The 15,513-nt window shown below is 41.4% G+C and overlaps 2 protein-coding genes across 2 annotated transcripts; both read left to right on the top strand.

Moving 5' to 3' along the window:
- Positions 1–3,446: 3,446 nt before the first annotated feature.
- On the top strand, positions 3,447–7,342 carry LOC104414512 (inorganic phosphate transporter 1-4). Its single transcript, XM_039299455.1, has 2 exons — positions 3,447–3,502; positions 5,501–7,342. The coding sequence occupies exon 2, from the start codon at positions 5,522–5,524 to the stop codon at positions 7,103–7,105; it is 1,584 nt and encodes a 527-aa protein (XP_039155389.1). The 5' UTR covers positions 3,447–3,502; positions 5,501–5,521; the 3' UTR covers positions 7,106–7,342.
- A 1,675-nt stretch (positions 7,343–9,017) lies between these two features.
- LOC104414511 (probable inorganic phosphate transporter 1-3) lies at positions 9,018–13,600 on the top strand. The gene is made up of 3 exons (XM_010025655.3): positions 9,018–9,140; positions 9,349–9,622; positions 11,772–13,600. The coding sequence occupies exon 3, from the start codon at positions 11,793–11,795 to the stop codon at positions 13,374–13,376; it is 1,584 nt and encodes a 527-aa protein (XP_010023957.1). The 5' UTR covers positions 9,018–9,140; positions 9,349–9,622; positions 11,772–11,792; the 3' UTR covers positions 13,377–13,600.
- The last annotated feature ends 1,913 nt before the right edge of the window (positions 13,601–15,513 follow it).

Here is a 15,513-nt window from a genome sequence, read left to right as displayed (position 1 = left end):
TTATCTGATAAAAGTATACCGAACATGATACTATCGATTTATTTATGCACCTATCAAACTTAAACCGAGTTATTCCGTAAAAAAAAAAAATTTATTAAGTTTTATAAATCAAGCTATTTACCCCCCTTAGATTGCATATTTAGCCATAGAGAGAGAGAGAGATCCAAACACCATGAAGGACCAATCTTGGTGAGTTTAGAACTGAAGGGAAGACAAGATGGGAGGGGGGCGTCGGCCACTGCACGGCTACTGCAATGGTCGTATCGATGGCAGGGACAACAGTGCAACTAGTGCGGTGGCTATGGATGCAGCGGCTACGACAACACGGTTGTGCTGTAGGCCAGGGTAGATGAGTCGAGAGAGGAGAAGGAGAGTGGGAAGAGAGAAATTTTACCTTTATTGTTTATTTAAGATAAATTGCCACGTGCCTCAATTTTACCAGAGGGCCTACTTAAAGCTACTAGTTTCAGACCCACCGTACTTTTTGCCAGCATTAAACCTTGGGGAGGATTATAAGAAATCAAGCTAAGGATAGAACTGAAAACAACAGCAAGCCTTAAGAAAATCATGTAAATGGCTGCAAATGGGAGATGGGTTTTAGCAGTAGCTTCATAATTGATAGGGAGAGAGTCAGAGGGAGGTCCTCTCTTCATGAAGAGATTTCAGTAGTCGGTATTAGGGGTGAGAAGTGGTCTAGGGTCGACCTTAGACGGACCCTGGACCGGCCCAACCCTGCCGATCCTAGTCCGGTTCCTAAGGAGACCGGATCGGTCTTTGGTCCTGAAATTTCAGGATCAACACTGTACAGGTTGGTCCTCGGTCCTAAGAGTTTTGAGTCGGTCCAACCCTAGACCAATCATGCATATTATATTATATTATATTATTTATAATTCTTTTATATATTTAAACCTAAGTAAAATGTCTGTTATATTATATTATATTGAGATATTCTATCAATAGCACTAATAGTAATTTCAATTTAAAACTTTTGTTGAGTATTAATTATGTGTCGTTTGTTTTGTTTTCAGGTGTTTAGAAGTTCAAGTGAATTAACAATATGTGAAGTTATATATTCATGGTTTATATTAAATATTTTGAACTTTTTATGGTTTAATTGTATTTTACTAATGAATTTCAGCAGCACTTTGCTTTTTAATTTGTGTCAAATGGTAGAAGTTTTTGAAGAGTAGAGTAGTACTGCAGTTGCTACGATGATTTGCTAATCAAGTGGTGTGAAGCTTATTTTTTGGTTGAGTGGACTCTACATGATCAAATGCAGGAAAATGCTTTTGCATATGGTGTTATGAATATATAGATGATTACAATAACTTTCCATCTTGTCCCATATCTTGATGAGTGGTTAGCAGGTACGAAATTTCTATTATTGTGTCATCTTAAATTTGCTAAATATGTATTGGTATTTATAGTTTAGTTGCACAATGTCGCATTATCAATATATATGTAATTTGGATTTGTAGATTTGTTTTTTTAGGGAGTATAAGACGAAAAAAATTATCGATCGATCCCGGGTTGACTCTGAAACCGGACCGAATCCATTGGGTCGGTCCGGTCCTTGGTCTTAAACTCAATAGGGTCGGTCATCGGTCCTAAAAATTGAGGATCGACACTGTATGGGTTGGTCCTAGGGTTAGGTAGTGGCCCAGATTAACCCGGACTATGCTCACCCTTAGTCGGTATAACTTTTGGTTGGTATTCTCTAAATCATCGATTATACTTCGTTACGGGCACGTACGGAACAGTTGACATCAATAAAGTCAAATGGTAGAGGAGCCCTTCTTAGGGTTCAATAACGTTGACAAAAAAAAAAAAAAAAAAAGAGAGAAGGTCGCACGGAACAGTTGTTTCTTGCACGGCTCGACCTCAGGTAACGAGCCAATATGGAGGAACTTTGAGCTGAAATCCACCTCAAATGATTCCCTTTTTAACATTTAAATAAGAAAAATTTAAATTTAAACTCTGAATTCGTGCTATGTTTTGGATATTCCATATCCCTCGCCTTAGATATATACAACTCATATCAGGTGAGCTGCAAAAACCTTTTCTTTTCCGAAAAAGCAAACAAAAACAACATTCTCATTAGAAAAAACTCTCATAAAAAAAAAGTCCACGGCCTTTTCTTTTCCCTGAAAACGATAAATCAGGCGGCGTGCAATATTTATTTATGTTGAGGATGTTCTAATCTTACCCTTGCAATTCAAATGGACAATTCCCTACACACTTTAAAAAGTTATAATACACCTTAAATTGAACTGACGAAAATAAAATTAAGAGAATTAATTGAACAAAATCACAGAGTGAAAAGAGTGAAAGTTGTCATTTATTGGAGACACAACTGCATGCTGTTATGATAATACAAGATCGTTCATTTTAATCAAAACAATTTGTGTAATTCCACCACATCTAGTTATTTTCTGTTTCTTTTCATACAAAATTTATTTCCTTTTTCACACTTGCTAATGTACTTAAGCTGAATTATTTGAGAACTTTTTCATAATGAGTTTGAACCTTGTTCGTAATCTTTATTGTTAATTATCGATGCAATCAAAATAGCGAACTAGCAATAAAATTCCAATTGATTTTGAAATTATGAATCGAAAAAATAAAAATAAACATATCCAATAAGAAAAATCAAATTTTCAGTTTAAAAAAAGGTAATTTAGATAGACTGCCTCTTCTCGCTTATGTTATCCATTTTTTTTAACCAAAAAAGACTTCTTGTTTGTATCACAACCAATCAAACGAACCCATATATAGACAGATATTTTTTGTTGAATGAAGTAAAGTAAAAAGCGTATTGCTTGACGTAAAACGGATAGTGGATTTGTTTTTGTCTTTTGTTGAATCTTTTTCATGGCTCGATAAATAATTTGATAAGTCAATGATTTTTTTTTCATGTTTCAGAATACGATTGACCAACATGTTAACTAATCGATTACGATAAATTGGATCGGATTTTGCGGTTTTTTCTTCTACAATACCTCGACGTGACATAAGCATGATTATTTTTTCCCCTTAATTGCGATTATCATTTCTTTCTTTGGGTTCGAATCACAATCATGATCCCCCTCCACTTTTCTCTACTTTTCTCTGGGTGTGAATATTAGGAACGCCAGCCGTCTTCGCTTATCATTTCACACGGAAAGCAGAAGCAATGTCTCCAAGAAATTTTTCTGCCTTTATACTTCTATTGCTCTTTTTTTGTTATTTTCCAGCTGACGCAACGCGAAGGAGACACTTGCTGCGAAATCCATGGAAAATGCACATCGTTTGAGCTCACCCGTTTCCGAATTTATGAAAACAAAGGTCACCCATTGACATTGAATTTTGAGGGATATGCCGGCAGATGCCCGTACTGTTTCTAGTTTTCTGCCGGCCAAAGAAGCATTTAAATACCCGACCATCCCTGCTCCCATTTCACTCACTCCATATCCAACCCAGCAGCACCACCATTCATTCCTCTGAGCTAAGCTAAGCTAAGCTGGTCAGTATCACTCTCTCTCCGTGTCTCTCTCTCCATGAGTGGAGACTCCACTACAAGTTTTCCTTTCAGTGGTACTAGGTTCAGAGAGATCTCTGCCTAGGAGCTTTCTGCTTTGCATGCACAATGATTTCTTTCCCCTTTTCTTTCAATAATTAAAGCTCGAAAGGTCATGAGATACAAGATGGCTTTTCTAGCGACCATCATAGCACTCTCTGTGGCTCTCTGCGTGTTATAGCGTCTCGTACTTTGAACTCAACGGGAGCATCTTGCATGGCATGAACGAATGATGGTTCTTGACTTCTAACATATGTAATCCTCATGCTTATTCCTTTGCTGAGATTAGAGATAAATATAGATCTGCTCATTTATGCTGAACTGTTGTTCCTCCTAACTCTGTCTTCTTCCCAGAAAACAAAAGAAAACAAAAAGATACTTTTCTCTTCACCATACTCATATGGAAATAATTCCTCCTGCATAGATAGGTGGACTTTGGTATGCTTTGATTTTGACCTCTGTGCTCCCTTTAGAGTCTTTCGATACTCGTTCATGGCAAATCCTTTTGTAGCAAACTCGCATTTTTACTCGGCTTTGTCAACAGTTTGAGAGAAATTTTCCTTTCAATTTTTCTGCTTCAGTGTAGTCTAAACTCTGAAACATATGGTAACTGTAGCCTAAGTAGCACTGACACGATACGCGATACGTGACACAACACGACAAGACATGCTAATCATAACACGTTGTATATTAAATATAAATTTTTATACATACACACTAAGTTATCATTTTTATGATTATTTCAATCAAATTCATAAATATATAATTAATTAAAAATTCTTAGAATGAATTTACACTGAAAACATTAATCCGTCATTTATTAATATCATTCATTGTTTCAATTTGACAAATTCACCCCTATTTCAATAATTAAAAAAACTTAAAGGAAAAACAAGCGATCCATATTCTAGACTCGCATGTAAGATATATTAGAAGAGGAGAAAACAAAATTAAATGGTGAATTGTATATCATAATAGAAGAGAAGACTAGGTTTTTCTTATTTCTCCATTTATTATTTTTATTATAGTGTTTTATTTTTTCATATATATTTTGAACTCTCATTTATTGAATTTTTAAAATTGACATTAGTATCGAAATCATGTATCGGAAACTCATAGGTCAAAATTCCAACTCGAGTATCGGAGAGTATCGGAAAGTAGACCAGGTGTTGAATTTTTTAACACGTGTTGACCGAATGTCGGAGAGTATCCGAGAGTGTCAATGAGTGTTAAACATGTGTCGAAATGTTTGACACGATACGAACGCTCTTGAAGAGTGTGGGTGCTTCATAGACTATAGCTAAGAAACTATTTACATGGTTGACGTGAAACTTGGGTTTCCAGTTATCAAGCGTTTAATGGTATGTGTTGAAAACAGTTCCAAGACCGAGAGTTGTCAAAACATTGACTTCGAAGGTCACATATACGAATGAAAACCGTCTGGTTGGTTGGATTATCTTTCTTCATCTCGGAATAAACCGTACCGGACTTGCCAGAGTTGACTATTCTTTAATTGGAAATCCCACCAATCTGTCTCTATCTTCTTATAGCTGCCTCTCATATTAAAAGGTTTAAGTGAAGTCTTTTTGATGATGCTAGTGTCCTTAGTCCCAATCGGTGGTATATTTTTGACCGGTTGGTTTTTTCTCATCGAGAGTGTTCATCGAATATCGCGACGGCAGAGAGGTTCCACGAATCTGACTTTCATTTAACGCGTTGGCCTTTGTCCAAGCTTCGAAACAAGTGTCGAAAGTTTCACTCTTCTTCCATTTGGTTGACTTGGCCACTAATTTGAACCGTTGAAGCTGATAGCTCATGATTAACCTCTTGTTCTGTTACATTTTGACTAGACACGTGTTCGATTTCTTGTAATTCCGCCACTGAAGGTACAGTAGGAATACGGTGCATTCATTAAAGCGACTTAAATGATCTTTCATTCTACAGAGGTGGGATTGATTGCCAGCCATGGCTCGAAACCAACTGGGGGTTCTAAACGCTCTCGATGTGGCCAAGACGCAATGGTATCATTTCACCGCCATCGTGATCGCGGGGATGGGATTCTTCACTGATGCATACGATCTCTTCTGTATATCTCTCGTCACCAAGTTACTTGGCCGGATATACTACACTGAGCAGACAGCTTCCAAGCCCGGCGTTTTGCCTATCAAAGTCCTAGCTGCTGTTAACGGAGTCGCGCTGTGTGGCACTTTCGCTGGGCAGCTCTTCTTCGGGTGGCTTGGTGACAAGTTGGGACGAAAACGAGTCTATGGCGTAACCCTGGCCATCATGGTCGTTTGCTCCATCGCCTCTGGGCTCTCGTTAGGCAAAGAACGCAAGGCCGTTATGGCCACCCTCTGTTTCTTCCGGTTCTGGCTTGGGTTCGGCATCGGCGGCGACTACCCATTGTCCGCGACCATCATGTCCGAATATGCCAACAAGAAGACCCGTGGTGCATTCATTGCCGCGGTCTTCGCCATGCAAGGATTCGGGATATTGTTTGGAGGGATCGTGGGCCTCATTGTCTCGGCCGTATTCAATGGTAGGTACGGTGCTCAGCCGTACAATGTCGATAGGAAAGGCTCCACTGTTATGCAAGCCGATTACGTCTGGAGGATCATTCTGATGTTTGGAGCGATCCCGGCTGCTATGACCTACTACTGGCGAATGAAAATGCCTGAGACCGCTCGTTACACCGCCCTAGTGGCCAAGAACGCTAAGCAGGCGGCGGCCGACATGTCTACGGTGTTGAACGTTGACCTTGAGGCCGAGCAAGAGAAGGTGGAAAGGATTGCGGAGGATAGATCTAACAACTTCGGCTTGTTCAGCACAGAATTCGGTCGCCGCCACGGGTTCCACCTCCTCGGGACTGCCATGACTTGGTTTTTGTTGGACGTTTCTTACTACAGCTCCAACCTCTTCCAGAAGGACATCTTCACTAACGTGGGTTGGCTTCCCAAAGCAGAGAATATGAATGCGATTGACGAAGTCTACAGCGTTGCCAAAGCGCAGACCTTGATTGCGCTCTGCGGCACCGTCCCTGGATACTGGTTCACGGTCGCTTTCATTGATCACATTGGAAGGTTCGCTATCCAATTGATGGGCTTCTTCTTCATGGCCGTGTTCTTGTTCATTCTCGCGATCCCTTACGATCACTGGAAGCAAAACCACGCCGGTTTTGTGATCCTGTACTCTTTGACCTTCTTCTTTGCCAACTTCGGGCCCAATGCCACAACATTTGTCGTGCCAGCAGAGATTTTCCCTGCAAGGCTCCGATCGACTTGCCACGGCATATCAGCAGCGTGGGGAAAGGCAGGGGCAATCATCGGGTCCTTTGGGTTTTTGTACGCTTCTCAGGATAGAAAGAACCCGGACTCCGGTTACAAGCCTGGCATTGGAATAAAGAACACGTTGATCGTGCTCGGTGCGCTCAACTTCTTGGGGATGTTGTTCACTCTGTTAGTCCCTGAATCGAAAGGAAAGTCGCTTGAGGAGCTCACGGGTGAAAATGAGGACGATGAGGTGTCCACTGCTAGAACACTCCCAGAATGATTTCAACTCCTACGTGACTTTGTGTTGACAAGTGAAGTAGTAGAAATTGAGTGCTGAAGAAACTTCCCGTGTTGCCGAATATTATGGAATCGTCAAGCAGGGTGAATAATTTACCAGTAAAAGTCCATGTTGCATTCGAGTAATAGCAAAAAGATGTGTCTATCAAGTTAATGTATTATATATGAGTGGTTTGTTTTTCATGTTTTCAATTTGGTATTTTCACACATTTACTGTCTGATGTGTAGCAGATGAGATTAAGTTCCTACAACACGCTGCATCTGCTAGAACATTGGAAAAGATAACGCGACATGAACCGGCATCCGAATTCAGTACTATGGCAATGAGGTGCATCTTTTCAGTAATGTGACCTGTGCTCATCATTGCCGTATCAGCAGATGAAATCCTGAAAACTATAACTCAGAACAGACTGAGATAGCTCAAAACCAGAACAGCATACAGGGAAATGTTGATCCTGTCTTCATCAAACTAAAGTTAGGGCCCAAATTAATCTTTGATTCGTTCTGTTTCACTTGAATTTGCCATTGACTGAAACAAAGGATGAAATCCACCAAGGCCTTTGTTGGAAATGGTGATCCATTTTCTAGAATTTCCTAGAGTTGCTAAACTTCTAGAATTCCCTAGATGAAGTTTTTGGAAGAAAGAGAAAAATGTAGAAACATATGTGTAGAACTCTCTAGAAGAAGAGAAGATAAATTACAATCTAGAACTCTCTAGATTAAGCCAAAGTGGATAACATTCTACACAAATCTAGAATGTTGGTAGAGCACCCTATAAATAGGAAAGATGGGAGAGCATAGTAGAACAAACATAAAAGAGGGTGAGAGGAGCACGAGATAATACTCCATATCTTGAAGCTCCTCCACCAACACTTCCTTCAACTATTGTAAAATTATTTTATCCAACTAATGAAACTATTTCTCATATCCCACGTTATTTGTCTTTCAATTATCCTAGTTTATCCCTTGTCCATCCTCTACAAACTATACCATACACTTGCACACAACATCACTAATAAAAAACTATCATCAATACCAAAACCATGCTTCCGCGCACATTTAAATTTTAACAGCCTTCAATCTCCCCATAGCTGCAGTATTGTGGATCGCTCCAGAGCTGTCGATCATTTGCTTTCCCCATTCGATCTCTCAAATTCTTCTTGCAGCTCTGGAATCTAAGTCGGTTTGATGTGTGATCCGTTGGATTCGATAAAGATAAAAAGGGTGCTTTAAATTATGAAAAGAATCAATGCTGGATGGTCCTGAAGATGTGAAACTGCCCATTTGCGCTCGTGGCTCCGAAACCACTCGGGCAAAATAATGAAGCAGACCATCATGGGCTTGACTGAGATCACATGCTTTGACAAAACAAGCGTACGCATCAGCATACCTTTTTGTTCTTCTCAAAAGAACAAAAACATAAAAACTGGTAGACAAAATGGTCCTTTTCCAGAAGTTAAACGGTCAGAAAGGAACAATTATCTAAATGTAGCTCGCATGAAACATGTTGTGTACTGCTTAAACTGAGTCAGGCCAGGTAACGATTTCTCCAGCCACATAAATTTCTCTACACTTTAAACGTCGCAGAGTTCTTTCCTTTGGCTTCTTTTATTTTAACCGGGACCGATGATTGCCATGTAAATGCGAGCTTAATTTTATAATTTTGCACCTGAATTCTTCTTTTCTCTGTTCAATACTTATTTTAATGTAAAGATTTCGCATGCACGTCCCAAGTTCACCCCAAAATCTCACGGCAACCTATTGCTTCTTATACCTTTTCTTTCATCTTGATTCCCTGTGCCCACAAGAAGGAACATGGTGAGAGATGTGACATCCCCACCATTCCTCTCTCTCTCTCTCCCCGCCCACCCCACACCCCCCCCCCCCGGGCCACGGATCAAGTCGTATCACCATCACAATCTCTGTCGATCTTTGCCTTGCCTCCTCCACGATTGACTGCCTTCTCCAGCTCCGAGCTCGCGATGGTGCAACCAAAGATCGAGGCCACCTGATTAGAGGTAACATCACAATTATGATTCACACACAGAGATATATATTATAAATTATCATCATTGAGGTTATATTTCTCTACTTCTTTTCTCTGGGTGTGAATGTTAGGAACACCGGCCGTCCTTGTTTGTCATTTCACACGGAAAGCAGAAGCAATGTCTCTAATAAATCTTTTGTCTTTATACTTTTATTGCTCTTTTTTTTGTTCTTTTGCAGCTGGCGTAACGGGAAGGAGATACTTCCTGCGAAATCCCAGGGAAAATGCACATCGTCTGAGCTCACCCGATTCCGAACCAATGAAAATAAGGTCACCCGTTGACATTGAATTTTGAGGCATATGCCGACAGATGCCCGCAGATGCCTGTCCTGATTCTAGTATTCCGCCGGCCAAAGAAGCGTTTAAATACCCGACCATCCCTGCTCCCATTTCACTCATTCCATATCCAACCCAGCAGCACCACCATTCATTGCTCGGAGCTAAGCTTAGCTGGTTAGTATCTCTCTCTCTCTCTCCGTGTCTCTATCTCCATGAGTGGAGACTCCACTACAAGTTTTCCTTTCGGTGGTACTAGGTTCAGAGAGATCTCTGCCTAGGAGCTTTCTGCTTTGCATGCACAATGATTTCTTTCCCCTTTTCTTTCAATAATTAAAGCTCGAAAGGTCATGAGATAAAAAGATGGCTTTTCTAGCGACCATCATAGCACTCTCTGTGGCTCTCTGCGTGTTATAGCGTCTCGTACTTTGAACTCAACGGGAGCATCTTGCATGGCATGAACAAATGATGGTTCTTGACTTCTAACATATGTAATCCTCATGCTTATTCCTTTTCTGAGATTAGAGATAAATATAGATCTGCTCATTTATGCTGAACTATTGTTCCTCCTAACTCTGTCTTCTTCCCAGAAAACAAAAGAAAACAAAAAGATACTTTTCTCTTCACCATACTCATATGGAAATAATTCCTCCTACATAGATAGGTGGACTTTGGTATGCTTTGATTTTTGCCTCTGTGCTTTCTTTAGAGTCTTCCGATGCTTGTTCATGGCAGATCCTTTTGTATCAAACTCGCCTTTTTATTTGACTTTCTCAACAGTTTGAGAGAAATTTTCCTTTCAATTTTTCTGCTTCAGTGTAGTCTGAATTCTGAAACTCATGGTAACTGTAGCTAAGGAACTATCTACATGGTAGACGTGAAACCTGCGTTTCCAGTTATCAAGCGTTTAATGGTATGTGTCGACAATAGTTCAAGACCGAGAGTTGTCGAAACATCGACTTCGAAGGTCACACATACGAATGAATACCGTCTGGTTGGTTGGATTATCTTTCTTCATCTCGGAATAAACTGTACCGGACTTGTCGGAGTTCACTATTCTTTAATTGGAAATCCACCAATCTGTCCCTATCTTCTTATAGCTGCCTCTCATATTAAAAGGTTTTTTTTTTTTTTTTGGACAAGCTCATATTAAAAGGTTTAAGTGAAGTCTTTTTGATGATGCTGGTGTCCTTTGTCCCAATCGGTGGTATATTTTTTGACCGGTTGGTTTTTTCTCATCAAGAGTGTTCATCGAATATAGCAACGGGAGAGAGGTTCCACGAATCCGACCCTCATTTAACACGTTGACTGGTTGGGTTTTTCCTCGTCAAAAGCACGTTTGGTAACCATTATGTTCCGGAGAATAATTTTTTATGAGAAATGATTTTTTCTGTTTTTATTTTTGGGAATAATTTTTGAACAAAAAAAGCATTTGGTAAATTACCAACACTTTTATTCTCGAGATAGAAATATATTGGTAAAATTATTAGGTTTTTTTATTTCTTTTAATTTTTTAATTCTTTTATTATTTTTCTTATTTTTGGTGGTTGGCGACCGATTGGTGACATTTGGCAAGCTCGCTGGAGCCTCGCCGAGGCCGTAGAGAGAGGCCTAGCAAGCTCACCGGAGGCTGGGCGAGCTCAGCCTTACCGAGATATGGACGAGGTCAAGCCTTGTGCGGCTACGACGAGCCATGAGTCGACAAGCCTCACCGTGGCTCGATGTCTCCGGGGGCTGGCGATGCTCCGACAAGGTTGCTGGCCCTCGTCTAGCCAGTCGTTGGCGCCGGCCATGACCAAAGCTAGCGACTAGCCGAAGAAGGAAGAAGAAGAAAAAAAAAGAAATAAAAAAAAAATTGATTTTAGAAATTGTTCTTGATATCAAAAAGTTATTTTTTTTTTATTTCTTGTTTCTGTTCTAAATCTATTCTCGGGAACATAAATTTTAATCAAACACATTTTTTTTTTTTTTTTACATTTCCCAAAATGAAAGAACAAAATTTTTGTTCCGCGAAATAGAAATAGATTTTACCGAATAAGTCCGAAGAGCATTCACCCAATATAGCAACGGGAGAGAGGTTCCACGAATCAGACGCTCATTTAACGCGTTAGCCTTTGTCCGTGCTTCGAAACAAGTGTCGAGAGTTTCACTCCTCTTTGACTTGTCTACTAATTTGAACCGTTGAAGCTGATAGCTCATGATTAACCTCTTGTTCTGTTACATTTTGACTAGACACGCGTTCGATTTCTTGTAATTCCGCTGCTGAAGTTACAGTAGGAGTACAGTGCATTCATTAAAGTGATTTGAAAGATCTTTCATTCTACAGAGGTGGGATTGATTGCCAGTCATGGCTCGAAACCAACTGGGGGTGCTTAACGCGCTTGATGTGGCCAAGACGCAATGGTATCATTTCACTGCCATCGTGATCGCGGGGATGGGATTCTTCACCGATGCATACGATCTCTTTTGCATATCTATCGTCACCAAGTTACTTGGCCGGATATACTACTATGATAAGACATCTTCCGCCCCCGGCGTTTTGCCTATCGGCGTACTAGGTGCTGTTAACGGAGTCGCACTGGTTGGCACTTTGGCTGGGCAGCTCTTCTTCGGGTGGCTTGGTGACAAGTTGGGACGAAAACGAGTCTATGGCTTAACCCTGGCCCTCATGTTCGTTTGCTCCATCGCCTCTGGGCTCTCGTTAGGCAACGACAGTAAGGCCGTTATGACCACCCTCTGTTTCTTCCGGTTCTGGCTCGGGTTCGGCATCGGCGGCGACTACCCGTTGTCCGCGACCATCATGTCCGAATATGCCAACAAGAAGACCCGTGGTGCGTTCATTGCCGCAGTCTTCGCCATGCAAGGATTCGGGATATTGTTTGGAGGGATCGTGGCCCTCATCGTCTCGGCCGCATTCAATGGAAAGTACGGTGCTCCTAGGTACTCTGACGCTAGGCTTATCTCCACTGTAGTCGATTACTCCACCGTTCGGCAAGCCGATTACGTGTGGAGGATCATTCTGATGTTTGGTGCGATCCCGGCCGCTATGACCTTCTACTGGCGAATGAAGATGCCCGAGACCGCTCGTTACACCGCCCTCGTGGCCAAGAACGCTAAGCAGGCGGCAGCCGACATGTCTACGGTGTTGAACGTTGACCTTGAGTCCGAGCAAGAGAAGGTGGAAAAGATTGCGGAGGATAGATCCAACAACTTCGGCTTGTTCAGCACAGAATTCGCTCGCCGCCACGGGTCGCACCTCCTCGGGACTGCCATGACTTGGTTTTTGTTGGACATTTCTTACTACAGCTCCAACCTCACCCAGAAGGACATCTTCACCAGCGTGAAATGGCTTCCCTCCGCAGCGAAAATGAACGCGCTTGAGGAAGTCTTCCGCGTTGCCAAAGCGCAGACCTTGATTGCGCTCTGCGGCACCGTCCCTGGATACTGGTTCACAGTCGCTTTCATTGATCACATTGGAAGGTTCGCTATCCAATTGATGGGCTTCTTCTTCATGGGCGTGTTCATGTTGGGACTCGCGATCCCTTACGATTACTGGAAGAATCACAACGCCGGTTTTGTGATCATGTACGCTTTGACCTTCTTCTTTTCCAACTTCGGGCCCAATGCCACAACATTTGTCGTGCCAGCGGAGATTTTCCCCGCGAGGCTCCGGTCGACTTGCCACGGCATATCAGCAGCGTGGGGAAAGGCAGGGGCAATCATCGGGGCCTTTGGGATTTTGTGGGCTTCTCAGGATGCAAAGAGCCCAACGGGTGGTTACCCAAAGGGCATTGGAATAAAGAACACGTTGATCCTGCTCGGTGCGATCAACTTCTTGGGGATGATGTTTACTCTGTTAGTTCCTGAATCGAAAGGAAAGTCGCTTGAGGAGCTCACGGGTGAAAATGAGGACGATGAGTCAACTGCTTGAACAGTCCCAGAATGATTTCAACTCCTAAGTGACTTTGTGTTGAAAAATGTAGTAGAAATTGAGTGCTGAAGAAACTTCCCGTGTTGCCGAATATTATGGAATCGTCGAGCAGGATGAATAAGCTTACTAGTAAAAGTCCATGTTGCATTCGAGTAATAGCAAAAGGATGTGTATATCAAGTTCATATATGATATATGAGTGGTTTGATTTTCATGTTTTCAATCTTTGTATTTTCGCACATTTACCGTCTGATGCGTAGCATATGAGACACGTTCCTATAATCTTAAGTTCTTAAGACACTGCATCTACTAGAACATCGGAAAAGGTAACGTGACATGAACCGGCATTCGAATTAAGTACTATGGCAATGAGGTGCATCTTTTCAGTAATGTGACCCTTTTTTTGGGTCGGAAATGGAAATATTTCATTTACTCGGCAAAAATGAAAGGCCCATTAAATGGGCATCATTACATAAAAGCTCCCAAAGAGTTTGGGGGAGGGGACAATATCCAATTTGGAGGTAAGTAATATTTCTTGTGGGCTTTGGCTATCTAGTCCTCTACAAGTTTGGCATCTCTAAAGCAGTGCATCATTTGAATATTTGAGAAGGCCCTCAATCTGTCCTTGCACTTCAAGATAAGTGGTTGAGTCTCCCAACTAGTTGCAAGTTGTCTAACTCAAGTACAAGTACTTCGTGCCTTTTAGAAATGAAGTGATTTGAGGGCTTCCTATAAGGCTAGGGTTTCATCCATCAAGGGAGAGGACGCCCTAACCGAAGCAGCTGCTCCTCCCTAAATTCTCCCGACTAAATCTCGGCAGACGCAAGTGATGGTGCTCTCCACCGATCTAGTCATGTGACCTTTGCTCATCATGCCATATCAGCAGATGAAATCCTGAAAACTACAACTCAGAACAGACTCAGATAGCTCAAAACCAGAACAGCATGCAGGGAAATGTTGATGCTGTCTTTGGCAAACTAAAGTTAGAGTCCAAATTAATCTTTGATTCGTTCTGTTTCGCTTGAATTTGCCATTGACTGAAACTAAGGATGAAATCCACCAACGCCTTCAATCGCCCAATAGCTGCAGTATTGTCGATCGCTCCGGGGCTGTGGATCATTTGCTTTCCCCATTTGAGCTCTCAAATTCTTCTTGCAGCTCCGGAATCTAAGTCGATTTAACCTGTTATCCATCGGATTCGATAAAGATAAACAAGGTGCTTTGAATTATGAGAAGAATCAATGCTGGATGGTCCTGAAGATGTGAAACTCCCCCTTTGCGCTCGTAGCTCCGAAACAACTCGAGAAAAATAATGAAGCAGACCATCATGGACTTGACTAAGATCACATGCTTTGATAAAACAAGCGTACACATCTGCATACCTTTTTGTTCTTCTCAAAAGAACAAAAACATAAAAACCGGTAGACAAAATGGTCCTTTTCCAGAAGTAAAAACGGTTGGAAAGGAACAATCATCTAAACGTAGCTCGCATGAACCATGCTATCGACTGCTTAAACTGAGTCAGGCCAGGTAATGATTTCTCCAGCCATATAAATTTCTCTACACTTTAAACATCACAGAGTTCTTTCCACTGGCTTCTTTTATTTTAACCGGGACCGATGATTGCCATGTAAATGCGAGCCTAATTTTATAATTTTGCACCTGAACTCTTCTTCTCTCTGTTCAATACTTATTTTAGTGGATAGATTTCGCATGCACGTCCCAAGTTCACCCCAAAAATCTTACAGCAACTTATTGCTTCTTATACCCTTTCTTTCCTCTTGATTCCTTGTGACCCACAAGAAGCAACATGGTGAGAGATGTGACATCCCCTGTGACATCATGAATTTTGACTTCGTTCCGAATATATAAATAGACATTTCGTCGACGCGCCGATGGTCCTTTTTCTCTAAGCTGATCATTTATGAGTTAATCAATCTATTCTATTGGGTGAAGCCGTTAAGAGATATAACCGCGGTAAAATCCATAAAAGCTAGTCAATAGGTTGGATCGGCCTAAAATCACGTTCGGTCGATTTTAACCACGAAATTGAATTCGGTTTCGGAAATCGGACATTCGGGCATGTCACGGTTCATTTATAGGACGTCATCTTGTCTTTTGGAGAAGTTTCGTCGAGT

The sequence above is a fragment of the Eucalyptus grandis genome, chromosome 8, assembly GCF_016545825.1.
Source record: "Eucalyptus grandis isolate ANBG69807.140 chromosome 8, ASM1654582v1, whole genome shotgun sequence".
Taxonomy (NCBI): Eukaryota; Viridiplantae; Streptophyta; class Magnoliopsida; order Myrtales; family Myrtaceae; genus Eucalyptus; species Eucalyptus grandis.
This window is presented reverse-complemented; position numbering and strand designations above follow the sequence as displayed.